General features: G+C 33.7%; 1 protein-coding gene across 2 annotated transcripts in view; it reads right to left on the reverse strand.

Annotated features, from left to right (window-relative positions):
- The window catches only part of LOC144373327 (ankyrin repeat domain-containing protein 26-like), a 40,012-nt gene that overhangs the window by 14,288 nt on the left and 942 nt on the right, over window positions 1-24,782 (reverse strand). The window contains exons 2-13 of one of the 2 annotated variants that reach the window (XM_078036418.1): window positions 20,301-20,382; window positions 18,160-18,258; window positions 17,534-17,565; window positions 17,365-17,437; window positions 15,002-15,075; window positions 13,486-13,579; window positions 10,376-10,404; window positions 10,212-10,290; window positions 8,340-8,410; window positions 6,650-6,743; window positions 5,844-6,045; window positions 3,766-3,949 (exon numbers count right to left, since the gene is read on the reverse strand). In XM_078036418.1, coding sequence (XP_077892544.1) covers window positions 3,766-3,949; window positions 5,844-6,045; window positions 6,650-6,743; window positions 8,340-8,410; window positions 10,212-10,290; window positions 10,376-10,404; window positions 13,486-13,579; window positions 15,002-15,075; window positions 17,365-17,437; window positions 17,534-17,565; window positions 18,160-18,258; window positions 20,301-20,382 — 1,113 coding nt within the window. Of the gene's footprint in view, window positions 1-3,765; window positions 3,950-5,843; window positions 6,046-6,649; window positions 6,744-8,339; window positions 8,414-10,211; window positions 10,291-10,375; window positions 10,405-13,485; window positions 13,580-15,001; window positions 15,076-17,364; window positions 17,438-17,533; window positions 17,566-18,159; window positions 18,259-20,300; window positions 20,383-24,782 lie in introns of both variants that reach the window. The other variant, XM_078036417.1, reaches the window with a different exon arrangement.

The raw sequence follows: 24,782 nt of genomic DNA on the forward strand, positions 1-24,782 counted from the left end.
TCATTCATAAATAAATAAATAAATAAATGGCTGGGATGCATCTCAGTGGTTGAGCACCCTGGTTCAATTCCTGGTTATATAAAAAAGAAAAAAAATAAAGATTGAAAAAATCTGCATTATACCAGAATGAAAGAACAGATTAAGTGATTAGTTAGTTTGCCAATGTAAAAAGAAAAAAAAAAACTTTGCAGAAGAGAAGCAACAGAGAAAACCTCACACATGTAGTTATCTAATACTAGACAAACACACTATAAAACATGCATTGGGGAAAGGATAGGTTCCTCAACCAATTGTGCTGGGAAAACTGAAAACCCATATGTCGTAGGAGAAATTTAACCCCTATTTCTCAAAAACAAAGTGGATCAAGAACCTACATAATAGATAAAAGACCCTAGACCTATTACAAGATTATACAGGCCCAGCACTCCATCTTGTCAGTGTAGGAACTGAATTCCTCAAAAAGTCACTTAAAGCACAAGAAGTAAAATAAAGAATCAATAAATGGGGTGGTATCTTTACAGCAAAGGAAACCATCAAGAATGTGAGTAGACAGCATATAGAATGGGAGAAAATCTTTGTCACTGACATGTCAGATAGAGCATTAATCTCCAGAATATATAAACAACTCGAAAAATAACTCACAAACAAAAAATAACCCAATCAATAAATGAACAAAAAACTGAGCAAGCACTTCAAAGAAAAATATGTACAAACAGTTAACAAGTATATGAAAAAAATGTTCAACATCTTTAGCGATTAGAAAAATGAAAATTAAAACTACACTGAGATATAAAGAATGCAAGTAACAATAAATGTTGGTGAGAATGTGGGGAAAAGATTGACTCATACATTGCACCAAGCAATTTTTCAGGAAAGCAGTATATAGATTTCTCACAAAACCTGGAATGGAACGACCATTTGACCCAGTTATTCTGCTCCTCAGTGTATACTCCAATGATACTATAGTGACACAGCCACATAAATATTTATAGCAGCTCTTCACAAAAGTTAAGCTGTGGAACCAACCTAGGTGCCTTTCAACACATGGAAGGATAAAGACAATGTGTTATATATACACAATGGATTCAGCCATGAAGAATGAAATTATGGCATTTGCTGGCAAATGAATGGAACTGGACACTGTCATGCCAAGTGAAATAATCCAGTCCTCCAAATCCAAAGTCTGAATATTCTCCTTAACATGTAGTTGGTAACACACATAAGGGTGGAGGATAAAAGAACAGAAGTTTGTTGGTTAGACAAAAGTGAATAAAGGGCTGAGAGGGGAGGGGATATAGTAGAATGAATCTGACATTACATTCCTATGTTCACATATGAATACATGACCAGAAAAACTCTACATAGTAGAAGTTATATGCTATGTATGTGTAACACACCAAAAGAACTCTATTGTAATGTATACCTAAAAACAATAAATAAAAATTAGAATTCACTACTTCTTTGTTGATCCACTTTTAGGATCGTATGATCTATCCTTTAAACAGTTAAAAATTCCAAATATTTTATTATGTACCTATCTGTTGGGATGGCTTCAGTGGCAAATAAAAGGACACTTAACTTTAAGAAGAATAAGTTTGCAATCTGACACCTCATGTATTCAACCAGTCCATAGTAAGAGCCTTAGCTCTACATCTACTGAGACATAACAAAAGTTCTCCAAGGTCTTTTCCTAAAAATATTCCTAGCATATTCTGTTTTCTAACATTTTGTAGCTGTGAATGAGAATTGCATCTATTGATAAATTATAAATGTCGGAACAGCATTAAACACATGATCTATATCAATGAACAATGTATCACAATTCTGAAAAGGAGCACAAGGCTAAAAACATAGGCAAATTGCATGATTTTTCTCCAAGTCTTTTGTCTCTGCTTCTAGTGCTCATCCACAAAGCCAGTTACTTCTGTCCTATGAATGGATAAACACCAAAGAAGGCCTGTGTTTCAAAATACAAATGACAAATAAGGCAAAATGTGTAAGGCTCTACTCAGAAAATCCTGAGATTTATACTCAGTAGCATTTGTTTCATCTCAGTGAACATTGAAACATGAGTCAATATAAAATAAAGGAAATAAACAGATCTTATGTATTAGGAACAAATACTTACCAGTAATTTATTTCTAAGAACATATTATGGTATGCCATTTTTTCCAAAGGTGTTTTGTACTGAAGTAGGAGATTACTTGAAGCAAAGTGTTTGTTTCTCTTCTTAAAAGTGAGAAAATGATTTACAAAACCAGAGTATTTGCTGGCCCCACTTTTCCTCCTTACTTAACAGTGGAAGTAGTAATGCACATTAATACAACAAGAGAGCAAAGTCACTTCCCCAAACTAGAAGATCTACTATTAGAAGCAAGGGTTTTGAGATCATAGAAAAATCAACTATTCCTCTGGAAAATATTAAAAGTCTTTTCTCTTTATAAGGCTACTCTGAAAGTCATCATGGAACTGCTGCGGAGAAATACAGTTGAATTAAGAACATTACTTAATTCAATGGGACAAAAATTGCATCCCTCACCTCCAAAATATGTACATTATGGTTATAAATATATGGATTTAAAACCCTCTATACTTTCCCATAATTAATAGATTTACTGTTTAACTATATTACACACACACACTCTCTCTCTCTCTCTCAATCATTTGAAAACAGAAGAAAATAATTCAGGAAACATTTCCTTTTTGTTTGCAAAAAAATGTGTTACTGAAATTTCATATTGTAAATTCTGGCATTATGGTCTCATGGAAATTGTAGGTTTCATTTTGTTCTGCTAAAATCTACAAATTTATTTCAGCAAGGTTTTGGCTGTATATCAGCAGGTGACAGAAGTCTAAAAGATTAATTTAAGAGTGGGACCTTCAAGATTAAAAAATAATTCCAAAAGATAGATTTATTCTTTATGAGTAAATGTCTTACATTTCACTTGCACAAATGACAGATAAATTTGGGTGAGTGAAAACATTTCTTGGGGTGGGGATGTGGCTCAAGTGGTAGCGCGCTCGCCTGGCATGCGTGCAGCCCAGGTTCAATCCTCAGCACCACATACAAACAAAGATGTTGCGTCCGCCGAAAACTAAAAAATAAATATTAAAATTCTCTCTATCTATCTTTAAAAAAATTTAAAAATTAAAAAAAACCATTTCTTAAATGCAGACAGAAATGTAATTGTCAAACATTTTTTTTTAAAATGATTTAAATAGGTGCATAGATATTTAGTTTGTATTTTAACATAAAACACCTAAATTTATATTTATGTCAGTGATTAAACTAAACTTCTTCATTCAGAAAACAAATGCTGAACAACTACCAGATGCAAAGTTTTGCTGTAACTAGTTTTGTCATAAATATCATCATTTAATTTAAGAGTCAGATAACATTGTGGTATTTTTTTCTGGTTTGTTAGATCTTTTTTTAATTTTTTTTATTGCCAAATAATGAACATTGTGTTTTAAATCAAAATAGTAGTTCACACCCCACATACCCATGCTTTGGGAAACAGCAGACTGCATATAAATGGAGGTCCTATAAGTCTGTGTTTCCTGACATTGTGGGAGATGTCTGAAGTGTGTAGAAGTACACACACATGATGACTGCATGTTGGTGAAATTGCCAAACAGCACATTCCTCAGACCACATTGCCATCATTAAGTGAAACATGGCCACATAAATAAGTTAAAGGGATTTTATAAATAATTCAAATGAAATACAGTAAAAATTTGAAACTTTACTGAACGTTCATTTACCTGATTAAAATGATTTCTTGCAGTCTCCAATTCTGTATCTATTGTACAAACAGAGATTTCAGCTTGCTTTCTCACTTGATCCTCTTTGTTAAATTCTGTTTCTTTTTCTTTTAGTGGGTTCTTATTTTTTTCATGTAACATATCATCATTTTTTCTCTTCACCTCATCTTCTTTTAAGGTATATCTGAAGGTAATATGGATGCCTTTTAATTGATTTTTGCCAAAAACCAAAAATGTCTTTTTATGTTCTGGCTCTTTGTATGCTGATTTAGTATCTTAATAAAAATTTTATGTTCTCTGAAGCTTTTCTAGTTTAACATTTTAAATTTCTCCTTTAATATTGTGTAAAACATACATAATTGAAAGTCAATAATACAAGATTGTTTTGTTATTTGATAAGTTTCTGTTACTAGCAAATCTTTTAGATACCACGGAAAAGTAAATTAGAAATGATTTGGTAAATTGACAAGTTTAAGGTAATTTTTTTTTGCACAATCATAGGTCCTCCCCAGTTAAAAAGATAATTTCATGTCAAATAAGTTTTAAAGTCATTGTTTATATACAAACTTATGAATTCAGTAGTAATATCATTTATCTTCATAAAATATGTCAGACATACCTATAATTGGCTTACAATGTAACAGCATATTCAGACATTCTTTTTTCAATATGTGTCTTTTGGGGCTGGGGCTGTAGCACAGTGGTAGAGTGTTTGCCTAGCATGAGTAAGGTGCTGGGTTTGATCCTTAGCACCATATATAAATAAAATAAAGATATAAAAAATATGTATCATTTGTATTACTATAACTCCGAACTGGAATAAATAATCTAATACCTGTTATTATGCTTTTTATGTTTCTTTTATGGTAACACTCTCAACTTACCTTTTTGATCATTATGTATTTTACAAAAAACTCAAAATCCATTTTTGAACAAGATGGGACCTAATATTTAAGACAATAATGAAGAGTAATGTTCTTCAACAGATGAAGGGATAAAAAAAATATGTGTGTGTGCACACACACAATGGAATATAAGACATAACAAAAATAAATTTATGTCAACGTATAGTCTACTGTCATGTATACCTAAAAAACATAAAAAGTATATGTCCTTTCAATACAGAAATATGAACAAATTTATGAATGAGAATGAATTTGAATAAAAAAATAATCTGTTTTCATTTCATTTATTAATGAATGTTAATGTTAGAAGTGTAGCCTAGTATCTAGCTCAGCACTAGCACATCACACTAGTAACACAAAACCCTGAGTTTGATCCCCAAAATCAACCTAAAAACTATAAATGTATAACATGTTTCAGGGCAGTGAAAAATGCCTCGCTGGTGGAATACAAACTTTCTTGAGAGAAATTTAAAAATCCTGTCATCTTTTTAAAGTTTCACAACTTTAACCAAATAACTCTATATTGAAATTTTTTTCAAAAGTAAACAGAAATATAGAAAGTTATTTTTTTTTCTTTTCTTCTCATCCCCAAATTTGGTACCAGAGATTGAACCCCCAGAAGCTAAATCCCTTAGATACATCCCAAGGTCTTTTTCATTACTTTTTTTTTTTGTTGTTGTTGTTGTTGGAGACAGGGTCTCATTAATTTGCTTAGGACATTGCTGCCCATGTTAATGAGAAATATTTCGAACTTTTGATCCTCCTATCTTTGTCTCCCAAGCTGCTGGAATTATAGGCACATGCTATGGTATCTGAGTAGGAAATGATTTTTTTATAAATGATATTTTTTGAAATATTAACTGTAATAAAAAGTTAAAAATATAAACAAATAACAATCCCAAATTATGCTTGTTAAATAAATAGATTACTAGCAGATGGGGTTCCATAGAGACATTAAAATTGTGATGGGGAAAAATATGAACTTAGTTTTTAGAAGTAATCATATTTAATAATATGCTATCATATTTGTAAGAATTTTATAATTTATTCACATTTTCTCCTTTGCAAAGTGCTAACAGATGAGGCAGTAGTTAAAAAAAAATTTTGTCCTTTCTTATTTTACTGAATTAAAGGAAAAGATTCCACTCCTTCTTTCAACCTAGGAAATAATACCTCAAATTGTGGAGTTGTTGTTTCAATTCTATATTTTCTTGCTTAAACTCTGATACACTCTTTTTTAGCTCATGAATCTCATTTTCCAGTTGTGCATTTTTTTCAAAATGTAGTGAACACTGTGTGCAGTGACTTTTTTTGCTTTTTATTATTCTTTGAAGTAATAAAACTGCTTTCTGGATTTTCGAAAGGCTAACAGAATCTGTTAGAAAAAAGAAGATAGAAATAAAATATGTGACTAATTTAAATATATGAATGCTGTATATTTCACATGCATTATTTATATACTAAAACAATGAGTGCATAAAACACGTGACACAATATGCTGAACTCTGAAGATTATAGCAGATGAGATTAGACCCCTATAGTTCTTTAGCTTAAAATCTAATGGAGAAGACAGACACAAAAAAGATCATTATAATTTTAGACAGATATTAGAAAGAAGGTTTGTGATCTAATACATAAATCTGATCTTTAGAAAAGATTCCCCGAAGAAAATAAAAATACACTGAGAAATGAACAGAAATCAGGTAGAATGTGAAGAACATTATTCTTTCAAACATAAAAATTCAAGTTTTCCAACTCCCCTGTGGTCTATACTTGTCTTGTACAGAAACTAAGAGGGACACTCCCACTGTAACCTGCTGCTGGACTTTGGTCTTGAGAGAGACAACTCTTTATCTTTCTTGCTTTTTCTTTATTCCCTGTTTACTAGGTTCATTTCTCCAAGTATTAGAATATATCAGCACTCATGTTATAAATAAATATTCTATCCAAAAGAACTGTGTAGAATATGTTGTTCTTACCATGGACATGTCCATCGTCTTTCTCTTTTGCTTTATGATGTTCCTCTCCAGATGAGTGAGAAACACACATCTGTGGAGAATCCTCAGAAAATACCTGCAAAATAAAGGACCCCAATGAGCTGCATGACGACTTCACCATCACTCTTTTAGACATCACCCAAATTTTGGTCTTGAAAGCAGCTAACTAACATGTAGATAACTGCAGACTGAGCAGTCATACTTTCCATAGCGTGTCTTAGCATTGTGCTCCAGATGAAGCTGAACACTTATCTTCCAATGGCTCCTGATTTGGTAAAAGCAGGGAGGATGTCATAGAAAAGGCATTCCTTGACAACATGCTAACAAAGGTGTATACACCCCAAAGGACGGGAGGAATGATATTCATTGTAACTCATCCGACTTTGCATTCACCATCAAATGTGAGAAGGCTTTCAAGTCTTATTTTAAAGAATTTTGAGGAGTATGTTTCATATTAAATAGGATTACACTTTTTAAACAATGAACTAACAAAGTTTTTGTTTCAAAATATGAGACTTAGGTGTTCAGTTGGGGATTTGACACTGAGATATGGCTCCTGCCCAGGGTACACCCCAAAGGGAAAGCTGTAAACCCAAGGACCTACATATGCCAGCCAAATAAAATAAATCTAGATGTGTGCTAAATCTCACACCAGGAATGTTGGCAATGTGAGAAAAAAGATGAGATAGCATCTCTAAATTCCATCATCCCCCCATTAATGCACACAAATACATTTCTTTAATATACTAAGACATTTTGATAAAATTATTCAACATATTGACTGAATTTTCTGCAAGGATGAGAAACAAAATGAAAAGGTCACCACAGAAAAATTGTTTAATACATGTAAGAAGACAGAAATTGCGTCAACATACTTTATACACAAACAGAGATATAAAAAATGTGCTATATATGTGTAATAAGAATTATAATGCAGGGCTGGGGATGTGGCTCAAGCGGTAGCGTGCTCGCCTGGCATGCGTGCGGCCCGGGTTCGATCCTCAGCACCACATACCAACAAAGATGTTGTGTCCGCTGAGAACTAAAACATAAATATTAAAAATTCTCTCTCTCTCTCTCTCTCTCTCTCTCTCTCTCTCTCTCTCTCTCTCTCCTCTCTCACTCTCTTTTTTTTTAAAAGAATTATAATGCATTCTGCTGCCATTTATTTTTTAAAAAATCAATAAAAAATAAACAAAAAATAACAAATAAACATTAACCAGGATTTAAAGTTTATAAGTATATATATATTTCAACTTGTAGCAAATAACTACTGATTTTCACTAGAATTTTGAGCCTTTGACAACATCACCCTTTCACATGAATGCAGTCAGTGACCATTATTACCATTCATAACCCAGGTGGTTATTCGTCAGTCTCAAATTTAATCTCAACTTTTTATTTTTCAAAATGTTTATGCAAGTGGAAGCACAAGCAACATTTAGAATTTTTTTGCCTCCATTACATAGTAAATTTAGCTATAAGTTGACAGGACTACTAATGCTATTTTCAGATTCTAACCAGTTCAGAGTGGTTTTAGATGTAATTAGTAATATATAATGCCTGGATTCCAAAAGACTATTTAAAAGGTATTTTCATTTGGCCTCCTTTACTTTCCTCAAGAAAGAAAAACAAGAAGGAACAGGAAGAAATGCTTTATATGTTGACAAACCTGAGACTGGGTGCATTGAGCGTCATCAGAACTTTTGTGCTCTTCTTCTGAAGTCATGTCAAAATGGGTCTCTGCTGATAAATGAATACATTTACTCACATTCCTTAGAACTGCATTAGAAAGCGTGAACATCAATCCAAATAGAAAAGGATGATTGTAACACCAAAACAACTTAATATTCCCAAATGTGATTTCCAATTAAGTTTAATGTTTGGTAAATAATTACTGGTTTCAACTTTCCACAGTTTTTCTTTTTTCTTTTTCTTTCTTTGTGTATACACCTTGGGAGTGGACCCACAAACTTATGCATTCTTGTCAAATACTCTAACATTTAGTTCTATCCCATGGACACTTTAATTGGCAACTGGAGTCCTCTGAGTGGACTGAATACAGCCATCCTTCAAGGCTTCGACTTCCAAGTAGTTGTGAATAAAGATGTACCCATTTGCACCCAACAAACATTGAGTTCTCAGGGAGTATTTTTTCTTGATCCAAATCCTCAACACACATCTTATAGAGACATACAGGATACAAGGTTCAGTGCAAACCATATTGCCAAGATTTGTCTACTCAAGATCAATGAAATTTGCTCAGAAACAAGCTTGAAAATACACATGGAAAGAAGGGCTGATTCTGGGAAAATGTTAGTATAGAGTAAGCTGCATTCTAAGCTGCACTATTGCATGGAGACCAAAGAGTTGGTGAAGAGCTTCTCAGCAAAGTGAGTGAAAGAGGGATTTTATTCAAATCCCTAAAATTTCTGAAGACTGAAAAAGTCCTGAGATTCAGTAAAATGTGTACCATAAACAAAAAAAAGCCTACAACCTGCATGCAGATCTGCCTCAGACAAAGGGGGAGAGAGAAGAGGAAGTTGCATTCTAAGTTGTACCATGATGTGCCCTGCTAAGGAGAAACCTGAGATCAAAAATATTGCCTTAACTGATCTGACCAAAAGGTGCACTATGCACTGGTGCTTAAAAAGCATGCTCTTCTCTCAATGAGTGATGGGAGTGCTGAAGCCATAGCCATCCTCGGAAAGAGTGCAACAGTAATTTCTTTGATTCAGTTCCTCTAAACAACACACACACACACACACACACACACACACACACACACACACGCACGCGCACATGAGGATCCTGGAAGTGCCTATCAAGGGACCTAGGTTGTGCCTCATGGAAGGTAGAAAAAACTGGTGCAGGCTAGACTATATCCATGTGACTCCAGTGAGAAGGGCAAAGGGGAACCTATGTGTCTGGAAGCTAATGTGACCAGCTGAAGTGTCAGAGAAAATGACCTAAGAAGGAAGAGAAAATGTGCCCCCAGGGATGGTGTTTTTTCTGGCTACTCACCCCTCAAAAAGACAGGTGAGAGGTGAGTAGCCAGAGAGCAGGAGATGGCGAGAGCATGAAATTCTGTAGGCCCACACAGAGAAAAGTATGAAATAGGTCAGGATTTGTCTCAGAATAAAGGGATAGGTGAGGCCTAATGCCAGAGGACAGTTGAGGCAGAAGAAAGGTATAAAGATACAGAATGAGGCTTGGCTTATGTCAGGAAATATTTCTAAGAAATTTCAGAAGGTTGACCTTTCACATTCTAAAGAGATGCTTATGGTGACATTTGCATGGTAGCTAGTTCACTCCAAAGGCTGGAAATAGGGAGAATGTAATAGTATGATATGTAGGGGAAACAACTCAGAATTGAGGGGATATTCCCAGAAACAGAGGAGAGATCATTTTCTATGACTACTGATGACATTGTGAGGAAAATCCTCCCACCTCTTTGGGAAAACCACCTTACATGTGAGAACACTGGTAGCATTTCAAGTGTTTTAACATTGTGTTCCCTGGAGTGTTGTAATGTAAAACTTACCCAATTCGACTGTCTTTTCTTTCACCTTGCCTAATCCTTTCCGTGGAAGCGCCTTTTTTATTGTGATGGGATCGGTGCGCTTAGAAAGAAGATAGTACATAAAGAGTGTATTTTTCATTGACTACAAAGTTAATAATTTAGAATAAATATAGAAATTTCATTACCTTTCTGAAATCAGATGAATCCCTAGAGGCTGAAAAACAAAAGGGGTATATAATCAAGCAAAGTTGAAGAGGACAAAACAACTCATACATTACAGATGCCTCCACATACATCTGAGGTCCATGGTTCAGCTGTGCTAAAAATTATGCTATCTCCTGGGTTTCTGTGCTGGCTGGTTTGGCTGACAACAATCATGTGACTAAAGGAATTTTGTGAATAGGTTTTGTGAAACATGCTGTTCATTTCACAAACCTGAGATTATTTGTCCAAGGACCATAAATAAAACAGACAAGGAAACATATACCAATGCAGAGATACAGATTGATGGAGAATCCAACAATCCTCTAGTGGAGAAGCAAAGAAGGTCCCTAAGAGCATCAATGGCAAAGGTGAAGTCAAAACAAAAACAAGCCATAGAACCTATCTTACTGAAATACTATTGAAAAGATTTAATCTTTATAATTTTAAGTATGTATATTTTTACTGCCTTTGTCCTTTCATTTTTGCTTAGTAAGGCCAAAGCTGTGTTCAGATCCCAGGGAAATGTTAGGTTCATTTCTCAACAAAGATATCTGAAGGAGTCAGTTGATATACATATTTTGACACTGAAAGCTATGACATCTATTATTTGTTTCTTATATTCAGGTGGGATGCTGGTTCCTCTTGTGCATCCTCTATTCCTGTATTCTCTGGTTTAAACAGATTAGATTTTCATGATCCCCTTGTGTGAGAACAGATAGTTTCTACATCTAAGAAATAAGGGTTAATTGGTTTAAACTTTTGAGACATAAAAATTTAAAGGGAAAGTTGAAATGGAAGAGCACAGCTTTATCTGATAACAATAATATATTATTACACACACAAACACACTCATATATGACAAAGATTTTGGGTATTCAAAGAGTAAACTGTATAAAGAGTTCTGTTTGCAAATGAATTTGGTTTGGTGTGACTTTCCAGTGTTTTAAGTGTATTCGAAAAAGGCCAGGCCTATATAATATATAATTATATATATAATTATAATTAGCTTTTGAAGGATGAGGATGTAGCTCAGTAATGAAGTGAATTTCTAGAATGCCCATGATCAAAATTTTATTTTCAGGCAAATAGGAAAGAAATACAGAAAGTAATTATGTAAGGAAAAAAGAGAGGGAGGTAAGGGAGAAGGAAGGAAGGAAGGAAGGAAGGAAGGAAGGAAGGAAGGAAGGAAGGAAGGAGAGAGGGAGGGAGGGAAGGAAGGAAGGAAGGAAGGAAGGAAGGAAGAGAAAAAAGAAGAGAAAGAGTAGAGCTGACATTAAAAATCACTAATGATTCTGAAATGTAATTTTGCTCCTCAGAATGACTCAATTTAAACCACAGCAAGCAGTATGTCTGAGAGGTATGGAGAAAAGATGGTCATGGCTGGAATTTTTCCCCAACTTACAAGCCCCTCATGATTCAAATGATGGACAAGTTACAGTCTCTCACATATTGTGAAAGATAGATATACTGATAGCCCCTGAATTGCAAGCTCTCAGTTTCCCCTTCATTCCCTCCAAGATTACCCAGCTAACTTATTTTGTTTCTTCCACATTTCTCCTTCCCAGGCACTTTTCAAATGCAACATCTTGATCTCTGGTCTTGATTCTTTATATTTTCCATTTTGTCAATGAATTATCCCCACTCTTTCTTTTTCTTTACTTTTTTTTTTTAGTTGAGGATGGACACAATGTCTTCATTTTATTTATTTATCTATCTATCTATCTATCTATCTATCTATCTATCTATCTATCTATCTATCTATTTATTTATATGTGTTGCTGAGGATAAACCCAGTGCCTCAGGCATGCAAGGCAAGCACTCTACCACTGAGCTACAACCCAAGTCCACCACTCTTTCTTAATTCCCAACTTAAGGATTAGACCTAAGAAATATAAATTCTATACTTTGAGTTCTTATCACTTGCCAAGAGACAAGATCAGAATAAAAACTAGATGTATGCAATAACTTTATTATATTTGATGTTCCAGTGGCTCTGCATTTAGTTTTGCTAAAAGGAAATCCTCTCCTGGCCTCTTTACATGGTGGCCGGCAGATAGTTATTATTGGAATCACCTTACATGAAAGAAAACATAGATGTGCAGGCCAGGTTAAGTCAGAGTATACATTTTGAATAGGGATCGCCACAGATGATCTATTAGAGTCTGAGAGTCTGGGTCTGCACTTAGTCTGCTTCTCATTTCCCTGCCTTCAAATGCCTTACAATAATAGAGCCAGTTTTCCACCCAATGATGTTCCCAAACCTGAACGATGAGAAGAAGTCCTTTCTCCTTCATTTACTCACTGTATTCTCTCTGCTTTTCTCAGTGTCTATTCTCCCTTCTCCTTTCCAAATTGTCCAAAGAATATTTTAAAAACCTATGAATTTAGGTGTCAATCCATAACAATTTGCACATTTTTCCACTTCCCATACTTCTGTGTCTGCCATCTGTGCTTCATCCCAGGTAGTGGCAAGAATGTCTATGATATAGGTATTTTTATTTTTTATTTGTTTTAATTACAATATTGTTTTACATAAATTTATGACCAGACACATGGATTTATGAACATTTCACTTAAACAGAAAAAAACCTTCCTTTCTTCATGATCAGTTCTTCACATGTCAATTGCTTTCTAATGACAACTCAGAAATGAGTGGTGAGAAAAAATATTCTCACCTTGAGTCATTTGCACAACTGGAAACTCTCACTTTCCTTCCACATTTTGAACAGGTGGTCTTTTTATTCTGATACATGACTAAAATTTATCAGCCTTCATGGCTTCTTTTTCCTTCATTTACTCGCTGCACTCACTCTCTCTGCCTTTCTCAATGTGTATTCACCCTTATCCTCTCTACTTCACAATTTCCAACTCCCCTATGATCTATGCCTGTCTTGTATAGAAACTAAGAGGGACACTCCCACTATAACCTGCTGCTGGACTTTGGTCTTAAGAGAGACAACTCATTATCTTTCTTACTTTTTCATTATTACCTGTTTACTAGGTTCATTTTTTCAAGTATTAGAATAAATTAGCACTCATGTTAGAAATCAATATTCTGTCCAAAGAACTGTGTAGAGTATGTAGTTCTTACCATGGACATGTCCATCTGCTTTCTCTTTTGGTATATAATGTTTCTCTCCAGATGAGTGAGAAATGCACATGTGTGGACCACCCTCAGAAAATACCTGCAAAATAAAGGACCCCAATGAGCTACATGAAAACTTCACTATCACTCTTTTAGACATCACCCAAATTTTGGTCTTGAAAGCAGCTAACTAAAATGTCGATAAGTACAGTCATATTTTCCACAGGGAAACCTAGAATTTGTACTTAAGATGAAGCTGAACTCTTGTCTTCCAATGGCTCCTGATTTGGTAAAGCAGGATGGATATCATAGAAAAGGTATTCCCTGAAAATTTAATAACATAAATGCATGTATTCTAAGAGTTTAAACAACCATATATCACAACCCCACAAGATGAGAATGCATTAAATACTTAATTAAACATTATTGAGAAATATAATTAATATTATGTTGCATTACATGTTTTAAATAACAGACTTATGAGACTCAGTGTGATAAAGAGATTTGGAATTATGTGATGTTGAGCAGGAATAAGACTTTATTGGACTTGCCTCATTTTGGTCATCAGAGTCTCACAGGATCTAAAGAGCTTATAGTAAGTGTTTCACAGAGAGAAAATTCAGTTTAATAAAATGACAAAGTAGGGTGAAGAAATGTTTCTATGGTACTGTTAGAAAGCAACACACAGGATCTGGGTAGAGTAAACAACATGTTCCTCTGAGAGAGAACTAAAAAGTACACCAATGAAGAAAAATGGCAGCACAAAATTGTACAGCACTTCCTGACTATTTTTCAGAGCTTGAGTCATATTGGCTCCTGTATGCATTCTGGATAAAAAAAGAGCAGCTATGGAAAAAAGAAAACCTGGAGAGGCACCGTAGAGAGCCTCAGACCAAATGAAACCCAGAATTTTGGCTTTTAGAATAGTAAATGAATTCAAGGATTTCACCAGGCATCCATGGGCTGGGTGTGTGAGCTATGCACATTTGAGTGTATGAGAAAAACTGGTCTGAAATTACTGTTTGATTAGGATCTGCATGTATGTGTGTCTTTTCACTCACTCTGCCTGTGATACCCACAGAGCACCTGAGATGGGTGTGATTTTCCATGTTTATAATGTAACAAACTGAGCCACTGGGAAGGACCATCTTTTACCATAAATGTACTCAATGACCATCACCACTATATATGTTCATCAATTAAAATGGTTATTACCAAAACCACTAATTTTAACTTCTTCATCATTTTCAGGGGTTAAAAAAACAGAAACCCAAATAATATTCAGAAAAAAAATCTGCCTGAATCACAAGGATAATATTTATCTATATGTTATCCTGAATTTTAATGCTATTTTCAGATTCATAACCAGTTAAATTCTATTAGGTTTCAATATTAAATTATCATCTTTAGATTTCAAACCACTGTTATGAAAGATAATCAAATTTGTCCATATTGACTTTCTTAAAACAAGGAATACAGTAAGAAATCAGAAGTTTTAAAAAATATATCTGAGTGAACACACCTGTGGCTGCTTATTTTTGGTGTCATCAAGACCTTCCTCCTCTTCTTCAGATGATGAGAACCAAAGTGGTTCAGCTGAAAAATGTATGTAGATTTACGTAAACAACTTAGAACATTTAGAGAGAATGATAGTCTGCCAAAAATAAAAAGTAATAATAAGCTTGAATTTTAGGTGCTATTACCTCTTTAACTGTTTATTGGTGGGGTATACTTGTGTGTACTCAGTGATTTAAACCTAAAACATTGCAACATTGGCAAGAGCTCTGCCAGAGTTGTATATTTGTTTATTTTTGGAAACTGGGTCTCTCTAAAGTGTTTGTTTTGGCCTGAGACTGCCATTCTCTTGTCTCAGTCTCCCAAGAGCTGTGTTTAGAGGTGATCCACTGTACCCAGCAGAGAATTTTTTTTCAGGGAATGTTTTTAGTGGTATAAAACTTCAATAGTCTACCTGAGGAGACACTATGTATCACCAGGTTTAAGAAACCAGAATATCTCAAAGGTATATCCACTCAAGATGAATGAAAATTTGCCAGAATTAAATTTTAAGAACACTAAAGAAATGTGGGGATACACACAATTTGGTATTCTCTTCCCCATAACAGTAACTTTTAAAAACAACTATTCATCAATAGTCATTTCCACAGTGACTTAGACTCTACTGTTATCAATGAACATCTTGCATATGCAATATTTTTCTACATTACTCTAAACAAATGTGTTCTTCTGTAAGACTTAGTCTGTTCAGTCCTGCATGATTATCAATCTCCTTGTCATAAACTGCTTTTTACCCCCTTGAGGTGTCTCAGCATTTCAGCCACTGTTCAACTGGATAGCTACCAGTTGACTTGTAAATTACTCCTTCCCCTGTCTAGCCCTTTGGCTCCTGAACTTGAGAAGACCTCTTTTATATCACCTTAGCATCAACAGTTTATTTGAACCGAGAATTATTATGTTCCCTATGAGAATAGAGTAAAAAGGTGCCAGGAATAATGGCTTTCCTAGAGCTAGGATTCAGCAGAGACTAAAGGAATGAGGTTACCAGTAAGAGGCAGAAAATGGGGAAAGCTTAAAAGGCTGCAGCTAGATACAGAGTGAAGCATTAAATGGGTCAGTATTTGTCTGAAAATATAGGGATTGGTGAGGAGCCATCAAGATGACTGTAAAATTAAGGGAAAGGATAAAGTGTTAGGCTGAACGCATGAAAGATTTCTGGGTAATTTTAAAAGCTGGCCTTTTATCTTCTAGAGAGGTTCATAGTCACATTTGCGTTGTAGCTAGATGGCTCCAAATGCTGACAATAGGATGAGTGTGGAGAGCATATGCATGAGCAGAAATGAATAAGAAGGTGGCAGGAATGCCAAATAGAGGGAAGTAGGCCAGAATGGAAAAAATGTTCCATGAAAAATAGAGGATATATCATTTTCTGGGACCAGTGTAGAATGAAGTTCCATTAAGTAATAAAGGACAAAGCTGGGTCTCTGGAATAAGAGGCTCTGTACTGTTACACAAGGTTTCAAATGGCATGTAGAATAAAACACACCAACTGTTTAAGTTCTTCGGGTTTAGCATGTAATATTTGAATTTCTCATTTTTGTATGTTAAGGGACTCATTTTAGTGCTTGGGGGTCAGTTTCCTGAATCTTGGATTTACCCAGCCTTCCAATGAATAAGAGAAAAAGCTTTGTGGCAGAGCCACTGCTTAGCATGCCAAAGTATCTGTGTTCAGTCCCCACCATTGAAAAGTAAACTAAAACAAAAGCAAACTAAAAAAGAAAGAAAAGCATGAAGAGGGAATATATAAAGTGGTTTGTGTAAGTAGTTTTGAATTTACAACTCTGGGTCAATAAAAATCATAAAAGAGTAATTTCCTAAAAATACTCTATTAGTTTTACAGAAAATGAATAATATAAAGAATACACAATAATACGTATGGTTTAATACAGAGATAATCACAACTGATGAAGGACATAGAATCCACAGCTGCATAAAGTACACTGTAATTGTTCAATAAAGTGGGTATTATATTAGAATTGAAATTAAATTTTGATTGGGTCTTGTTTCACACACTATACTTAATCTCTGGGTTCAGACACATATTTTTATGTTCATCTCCCAAGATTTGGAAATTATTGGCAGCTATGCAATAAGTTTTTATAAAATTTTGGAGGAAAATAGAGCCTCATAATTCACCTAACAGGTATAAGAATTCCGGGAAATTTAATTTTAAAAATGTCTGAGATAAAGATTTTTTTAGAAATCATTTTGTTGTGACTTTAAAGATACAATTTTAAACTTGTATGCCAATATAGACACTGGAATGTGTATGTATGTGTGTATGTATGTATATGTATATATATTTTTTACCTGATTTGCATATCCTTTCTTCTGTTGTCCCCACTGTATTCTTTTGAAGAAAATACCTCCTGTCTAAGATAGGCTGTATGGGTTTGGAAAGTAGATATTAAATATGTGTTGTACATTTTATACTATACACGGTTAATAATTCAAGACAAACATAGAAGTTTATAATTACCTGCACAACAGGATGTGTGAAATTCTGGAATACTGAAAAGCAAAGGGGATACACAATTCACAAAACATGAATATGACAAAATCACCCACACCTTCCTGCTGAATTGACATGGAGTCAAGTTCCAAGGGTTAGCTTTGATAAATAATATTTTAACATTTGGACTTCTGTGTTTGCTGGTTTTTGTTGAGTACAGCAGCATGATTCAAATATATTGAAGAAAAACATCCAATATTAGTTTAATTAAGCATAGAGTTAAGTTTTCAAAAGTGAGATTACATTTCCGATTACCACAAATATAATAGGGAATGCACACATGCCAAGTAAAGGTGCGGATTGATTGAGGGAATGGGGATATCTAATCAGAGGAGCAAAGGAGAAACTTTGGGGCATAAATATATAAAATAAAGAAAATAATTTAACAGCAGGTATGTTTAATGTAGCCTATCACAATCATTTCATTAACTTTATTACAGGTATGTATCCTGTTCCTCCATTTGTCCTACAATATAGTAAGTCCAAAGTTGTGATAACCATCAAGTGGAAAGTATAATTCATTTGCATTGAGGAAAGTTCTGAGAAATGATCAGCTTTGGTATACACTTATTAAAATAATCATTTTTCCATACCCATGGAGGACAGTGGTGTATCTTCTTTTAATATATCCTCTGGTCTGACCCACTGAAAGTTTCTTGATTCATTCATTTGAGAAGACATAGGAACTGTATCTAATAAATAATTTTAATAATCATAAAATATTAATATATGGTAATCCAAAGGGGAAAAGTGAACTGAAATGCAGAAGAATTATCAGACATGAAAAACCTTTTATATTTCAAATTCATTAGCATATATACAAAAAATAACAGCTTTGGTATTCAACAAATTAACCTAAAGAGTCTGCTGTTTACAAAATGAGCCTTGTTTGATATAACTTCTTAGACTTTCAAAGATTTTCATAAAATATCTGTCATATCAGAATACTAGCTATTTAGAGAAAAGGACTTGGCAGAGTAATTGAGTGCATTCCTAGCATGCCTAAAGCCATGGTTTCATTAAAGAAAAAAACTGTCTTTTTAAATGCCCCATATTTCTTAAATGCTATGTTTCTGATCTCAAATACTGATATCAATACATCCCTATACTTGGTGGTTATGCAGCAAAGGAATTAAAGTGTCTGGTTGCCCCAATTCTAACAGTTTCCCCTGCTTAAAACCATCTCTGGACTAGTAATTCTCACTTTTGTTTGAAGGCAAATATAGTGAAACCAGCTGAAATGCATTACCTCAGTCTCTTTATTATTACCTTCAAAATTACCTACCTAATTTGATTCCCTCCTCACTACCCCCTCCCTTTGATTTTCAAAAGCTATCTCTAGACCTCTAGTCTTGATTCTTTTTTGGTTGTTGTTGTTTAGATTATTCCCACTACTTTTTCTTCCCAATGCAGTAACTGTATCTTAAAAATACAATTTCTAGGAGCTGGGTTTTGGCTCAGTCTTAGGGCGCTTGTCTAACACATGTGAAGTACTGGGTTGAATCCTCAGCACTATATAAAATAAATAATATAAAGGTATTGTGTCAATTTACAACTCAAAAAATCTTTAAAAAAATACAATTTGGGGGCTTGGGTTATGGCTCAGCGGTAGAGTGTTTGCCTTGCATGTGCAAGGCTCTGGGTTCGATCCTCAGCACCACATAAAAATAAATAAATAAATAGAGTTATTGTGTACAACTACAAAAAATATTTTAAAAAATACAATTTCTATGTTTCATCCATTTGTTCTTCCCCTTTGCCAACAGATATAATCAAAAACAAAGCAAGATTTATTCTCTAATTTAATATAGTTATGCCATGAACTAAGACACAATGGCTCTTAATTTAGATTTTCTAAAGGGCAATTCATTCAACTGCTCTTGCAAATCAGAATGTAGTCTGAGAATCAAGGAGCATTGGAAGCATCTTTGAATGTATTCAGGAGGTAGAACCAAAGACCTGCTGAGTCAGAACATACATTTTGTACAAGGTCCCCAACATATGATTCAATAAAATTTGAGAGTTCTTAGGCATGCTTAATCTTCTACCAATTCCTCTAAATTAACATGCCTATTTGATGTTTCTTTTTGCTTTGTTATTTTGTTATTGGTACTGGGGATTGAACCCATGGGTGTCTAACTACTGAGCAACATCCACATCCCTTTTTATATTTTATTTAGAGAAAAGGTTTTGCTGAATATCTGAGGGCCTCATTCAGTTACTGAGCTGGCTTTAAAATAAAAATTATTTCTCCGTCTTCAGCCTCCAGAGCCACTGGGAATATAGGCATGCACCATGTGCCTGGCCATTTATTTCACCTATTTAAAATTCTCCCTATTTTGTACTCTAATTTATAGATGTATTAGAAGTCATAATCTTTCCAAGGAATGTTTCATCAGGCCATCATCAATGTGCATCTGCTTATTTTTTCTTTTTCTTTCTTTCTTTTTTCTTTTGGTTGTTGTTGTCTATAGTCTTTTCTCATTCTTCATTTCCGAATTCTTCTCTCCCCTTTCTTATGTCCCAACTTTTCTCTAATTTCAGCAGGTCTGGACTTAATAACTCAGCTCCTCTAGGACCACTCCAACTTACCCTGTGGTTGCAACTTGATAAGATACACTATTTCAACTCCCATACTATTTATTATTTTCATTTCTTCCACTATTAAATCATACTAGTGCTCATGTTTTAAACATGCATTATATCCAATGATTTTATAATGAGTGGTTCTTACCTTCTGTATGTCCATTTATACCATCTTTTTCTCTTTGATGTGCATCACCAAATGAATGGCCAACACTATTCTGAGGAAGAATCTGAGAGAGAGTCGTCTGGTAAAATTAAACAACTAATGAATTATATGAAGATTGCCTAATCAGTATTCTAAGGAGACACCTAATTTTCCAGATTTGAAATAAATTAGATGAAAAACTAGAGAAGTACACATTAAAAATTGAAATATTTTATATCACAGTGTTATATATACTCTGCAAATCAGCCAAATATTATATTCATTTGTCTACTAACTCTATAAAACCAGGATAGAAGGACAATAGAGAACTATCAACACGAGGGCTAGGGTTGTGGATATATATATATATATATATATATATATATATATATATATATATATATAATAATGGGTTCATTATAACTTATACAGAAATGCATATAACATATTTAGACAAATCTTACTGCCCAGTACATTTTCTAACCCTTCAGATATCTCTCCACTAATCCACCAAAAGCAGTTGTACGAGGACAGTTTATACTAAGGGCTACCTCCATTTGAAAATCTAAGATATTTCAATTTAAAAACCTCATAATGCATCCCAAGGTCTAAGAAAAACCTCAGTAAATGAATTCTAAAACCAATACAAGAAAAGAATTCATTAAAGTCAGAGCCAAAATTATAAAAGATAATTTTTTTAAAAAAAACATAGTAATAATGGAACAAATAGTTTGTTTTTAAAATGGTAAATAAACTTGATAAACCCTTGGCCAAGGGAACTAAAAGAAAAAAGGAGATACAGATGAATAAAGCTAGAAACAAAAAGTGAAATATTAAAACAGATACCACTGAAATCCAGAAGATCTCTAGAGACTACTAGAGAACTTATTCAATGAATGGGAAAAAATTTAGACTATTTTAAAGAATAAAATCGAAAGATAAATAAATCTAAGTGATATTAATGAAATATGTCATAAAATGTTGAATCAAATAGATAGAGAAAACCGTAGCTCAATAACAAGCAATTAGGTTGAAGCAATAATAAAAAGCCTTATGGATCAGAGGTTCAGAGGTGAATACATGGCTAAATTTTATCAGATATTTAAAGAAGAACTGATATTAATCCCCCATTACATTTAAGAGCAAAGGAAAGATGCTTCCAAAGCAATTTCCTGAGTGGAAAAGTGAAGATTGGACAGAACAAGAAAAAACTAGATATCAATATCCTTGAGGAACATAGTATAAAAATTCTCATAAAAATCTTTGCAAACCACATTCAACAACACATTACAAAATAACATACATATCAGGCATAGTGCTGTAGGTCTATACTCTCAGAAAAGCATCAGGTTGTTTGAGGAACACGGTAATTTCAAAGCCAGCCTGGGAAATTTAGTGAGACCTGTTATCAAAGTGAACAATAAAAGGTGCTGGGGATGTGGTTCCTTCGTACCATGCTCCTGGTATGAGACTCTAGTCACATACAAAAAAAAAAATCCATAAAAGCTGATTTTGATCCAGGATGATTCAATACATGCAAATCAATAAAACTAATACATCACATATAGAATCAAGACAAAATTACATGATCTTTTAAGAAGCAGCAGGAAAAGCCTTTGACAAATTCAATGGCCCTCATGACAAAGCCCTGAGAGATTAGAAATAGGAGAATTTTATTAAAATAAAGACCAAGTATACCAAATCCAAAGCCAATAGTAAAATGAAGAAGAATATTTTCTCTAAAATCAGGAAATACACAAGGATGTTCATTGCTGCCAATCTCACTAATCACAGTACTTAAAATTTTAGAAAAAGTGGGGCTGGGGATGTGGCTCAAGCGGTAGCGCGCTCGTCGGGCGTGCGTGCGGCCCGGGTTCGATCCTCAGCACCACATACCAACAACGATGTTGTGTCCGCCAATAACTAAAAAATAAATATTAAAAAATTCTCTCTCTCTCTCCCTCTATCACTCTCTCTTTAAAAAAAAATTTAGAAAAAGAGAAAGAAATAAAAGGGATTCAAATAGGAAAGTTAAAATGTTAAATTATTTCTATATGCAGATGATTTAGTCCTATTCTTAGAAGAACATAAATAATATATTATGAAAATTCTACTTTGATGAATGAATTCATCAGAGTAACAGGATACAAAATAAACATATAAAAATAAACTGTTTGTCTATATACCATAGCAAACCTAGAGAGAATAAAGCAAGAGTAATAGCTCATTCAAATAACTTTAAAAATAGCTAGGAATAACCCTAAACAAGAAAGTGAATGACCTCTTCAAGAAAAATTACACATTGAAGAAAAAAATAAGAAAACAATAGGAAGTAAAAAGATCTGCTATGTTCATAGAGAAGCAGAATTAATATTGTGAAAATGGGCATAGTACCATAAATGAATTATAAATTCCATGTATTCCCATTCAAATTCAAATGATACTGTTTGCAGAAATGGGGGGAAAATAACTACTTCTAAATTTGTATGGAAGAAAAACAAACAAAAAAATACTAGGACAAAGTGATACTGATCATAAGAGAAACAATGGATAAACCACAATGCCCAATTTCAAAATAAAACAGAGCCATAGTAATAAAAAACATGGTCCTGGTGTAAAGAAAGACCCATAGACCAATGGATAGAAAAGAAGTCAGAGAGCAAACCCAGGGGTACAGTCATGTGATACTAGGCAAAGACACCAAAAACATATTTTGGAGAAAAGACAAACAACATTTTAGAAATAGTGTTGGAAAAATTAGATATCTATATGTAAAAGAAGAAACCTAGATGCCTATTTTCTAACACTGTACAAGAGTTTATTCAGAAAGGACTAAAGACATATGTACCAGACTAGAAGGTTTACAAATACTAAAAGAAAATATATGGAAAACACTTCAGTATGTAGGCAATAACTTCCTGAATAGAGCCCCCTACAGCTCAGAAAATAAGAGCAACAATGGATAAGAGAGGGTGCATCAGAGATCCTCATTATTATACAAAATTACATACAAGAGGTTGTGAGGGGAATGGGATAATAAACAAGGAGGGAAATGAATTACAGTGGATGGGGTAGAGAGAGAAGATGGGAGGGGAGGGGAGGGGGGATAGTAGAGGATAGGAAAGGTAGCAGAATACAACAGTCACTAATATGGCAGTATGTAACAGTGTGAATGTGTAACTGATGTGATTCTGCAATCTGTATTTGGGGTAAAAATGGGAGTTCATAACCCACTTGATTCTAATGTATGAAATATGATATGTCAAGAGCTTTGTAATGTTGTGAACAACCAATAAAAAAAAGAGAGGGTGCATCAAACTGAAAAATTCCTGCATAGTAAGTGAAACACAAAACAGTAAGAAATGGGAGCCTCCAGAAATGGAGAAAAGCTTTGCCAGCTATTCTTCTGACAGAGGATTAATATCCTAAAAATATTAATGCAAATATCTTCCTACCAGAAAAACAAAAACCTTTTCAATAAATGAGCAAATGCACAGCTAGTTCTCAAAATAAGAGATACAATGGCCAACACTTCAGGGGAAAAAATAAAAACCATAACATCTTTATCAATTGGGAATATGCAAATCAGAACAACATCAAGCTCCCATTTTCCACCATTCAAAAAAGCAATCATCAAGAAGGCAAATAATACTGGGAAGATGAGGAGAAAAATCTCTTACATGTGAATGGCAGGAACATAAATTACTATATCACTATGGAAATTCATATGAAGGCTACTCAAAAACTGAACATAGAACTACTTTATTATTCAAATATACTACTCAGTACTTACCAGAAAATATTAAAGTCAGCTTATTTTAGAAATATACATATGCCCATCTTGCCATGACACTATTAATAATAGGCAAGTTATAGAATCAAGCTAGATGCTAGTTAATAAAAGAATGGATAAAGAAAATGTGGTATATATAAACAAGGAAGATTTCTATGCATAGAGAACAACAAAACTAAGTTAATTTTAGGAAAATGAATAAAACAGGGAAGCATAATGTTAAATAATATAAGCCAGACTCAGGAAACAAATATCATATATTTCTCTCACATGGAAAACTAGAGGTGGAAATGTTCAACATAAAAATAGATGAATAATAAATTTTATCCATTAGCTCTTCATAACTGAAATAAAATTAATTTCAAAACCAAAAGATATCGTTTACATTTAACCTTATTTTAGCTTCTTCAGGATATTTGCAAATATATTTCCTAACCTGGAATAGATCATAAAAATAGTAGTGTTTTACAATAAACATTAAAGTAAGTAAATACAGAAACATCTAAAATTTGAAATTTCAAAATTTGACATAGAATCTATATATTTTAAGAAACTATAATGGAAAAACAACAATTCTGAAACTAAAGTATTACCATACAATTATTGAGTGTTTCTGCTTCTAGAACTGGTTATTACTTTGCACACACCATTTATTCTTTGATTAGATGAAGAGTAAATTTTTAGAAAATTTC

The sequence above is a fragment of the Ictidomys tridecemlineatus genome, unplaced genomic scaffold (genome assembly GCF_052094955.1).
Source record: "Ictidomys tridecemlineatus isolate mIctTri1 unplaced genomic scaffold, mIctTri1.hap1 Scaffold_354, whole genome shotgun sequence".
In the NCBI taxonomy this organism is placed as follows: Eukaryota; Metazoa; Chordata; class Mammalia; order Rodentia; family Sciuridae; genus Ictidomys; species Ictidomys tridecemlineatus.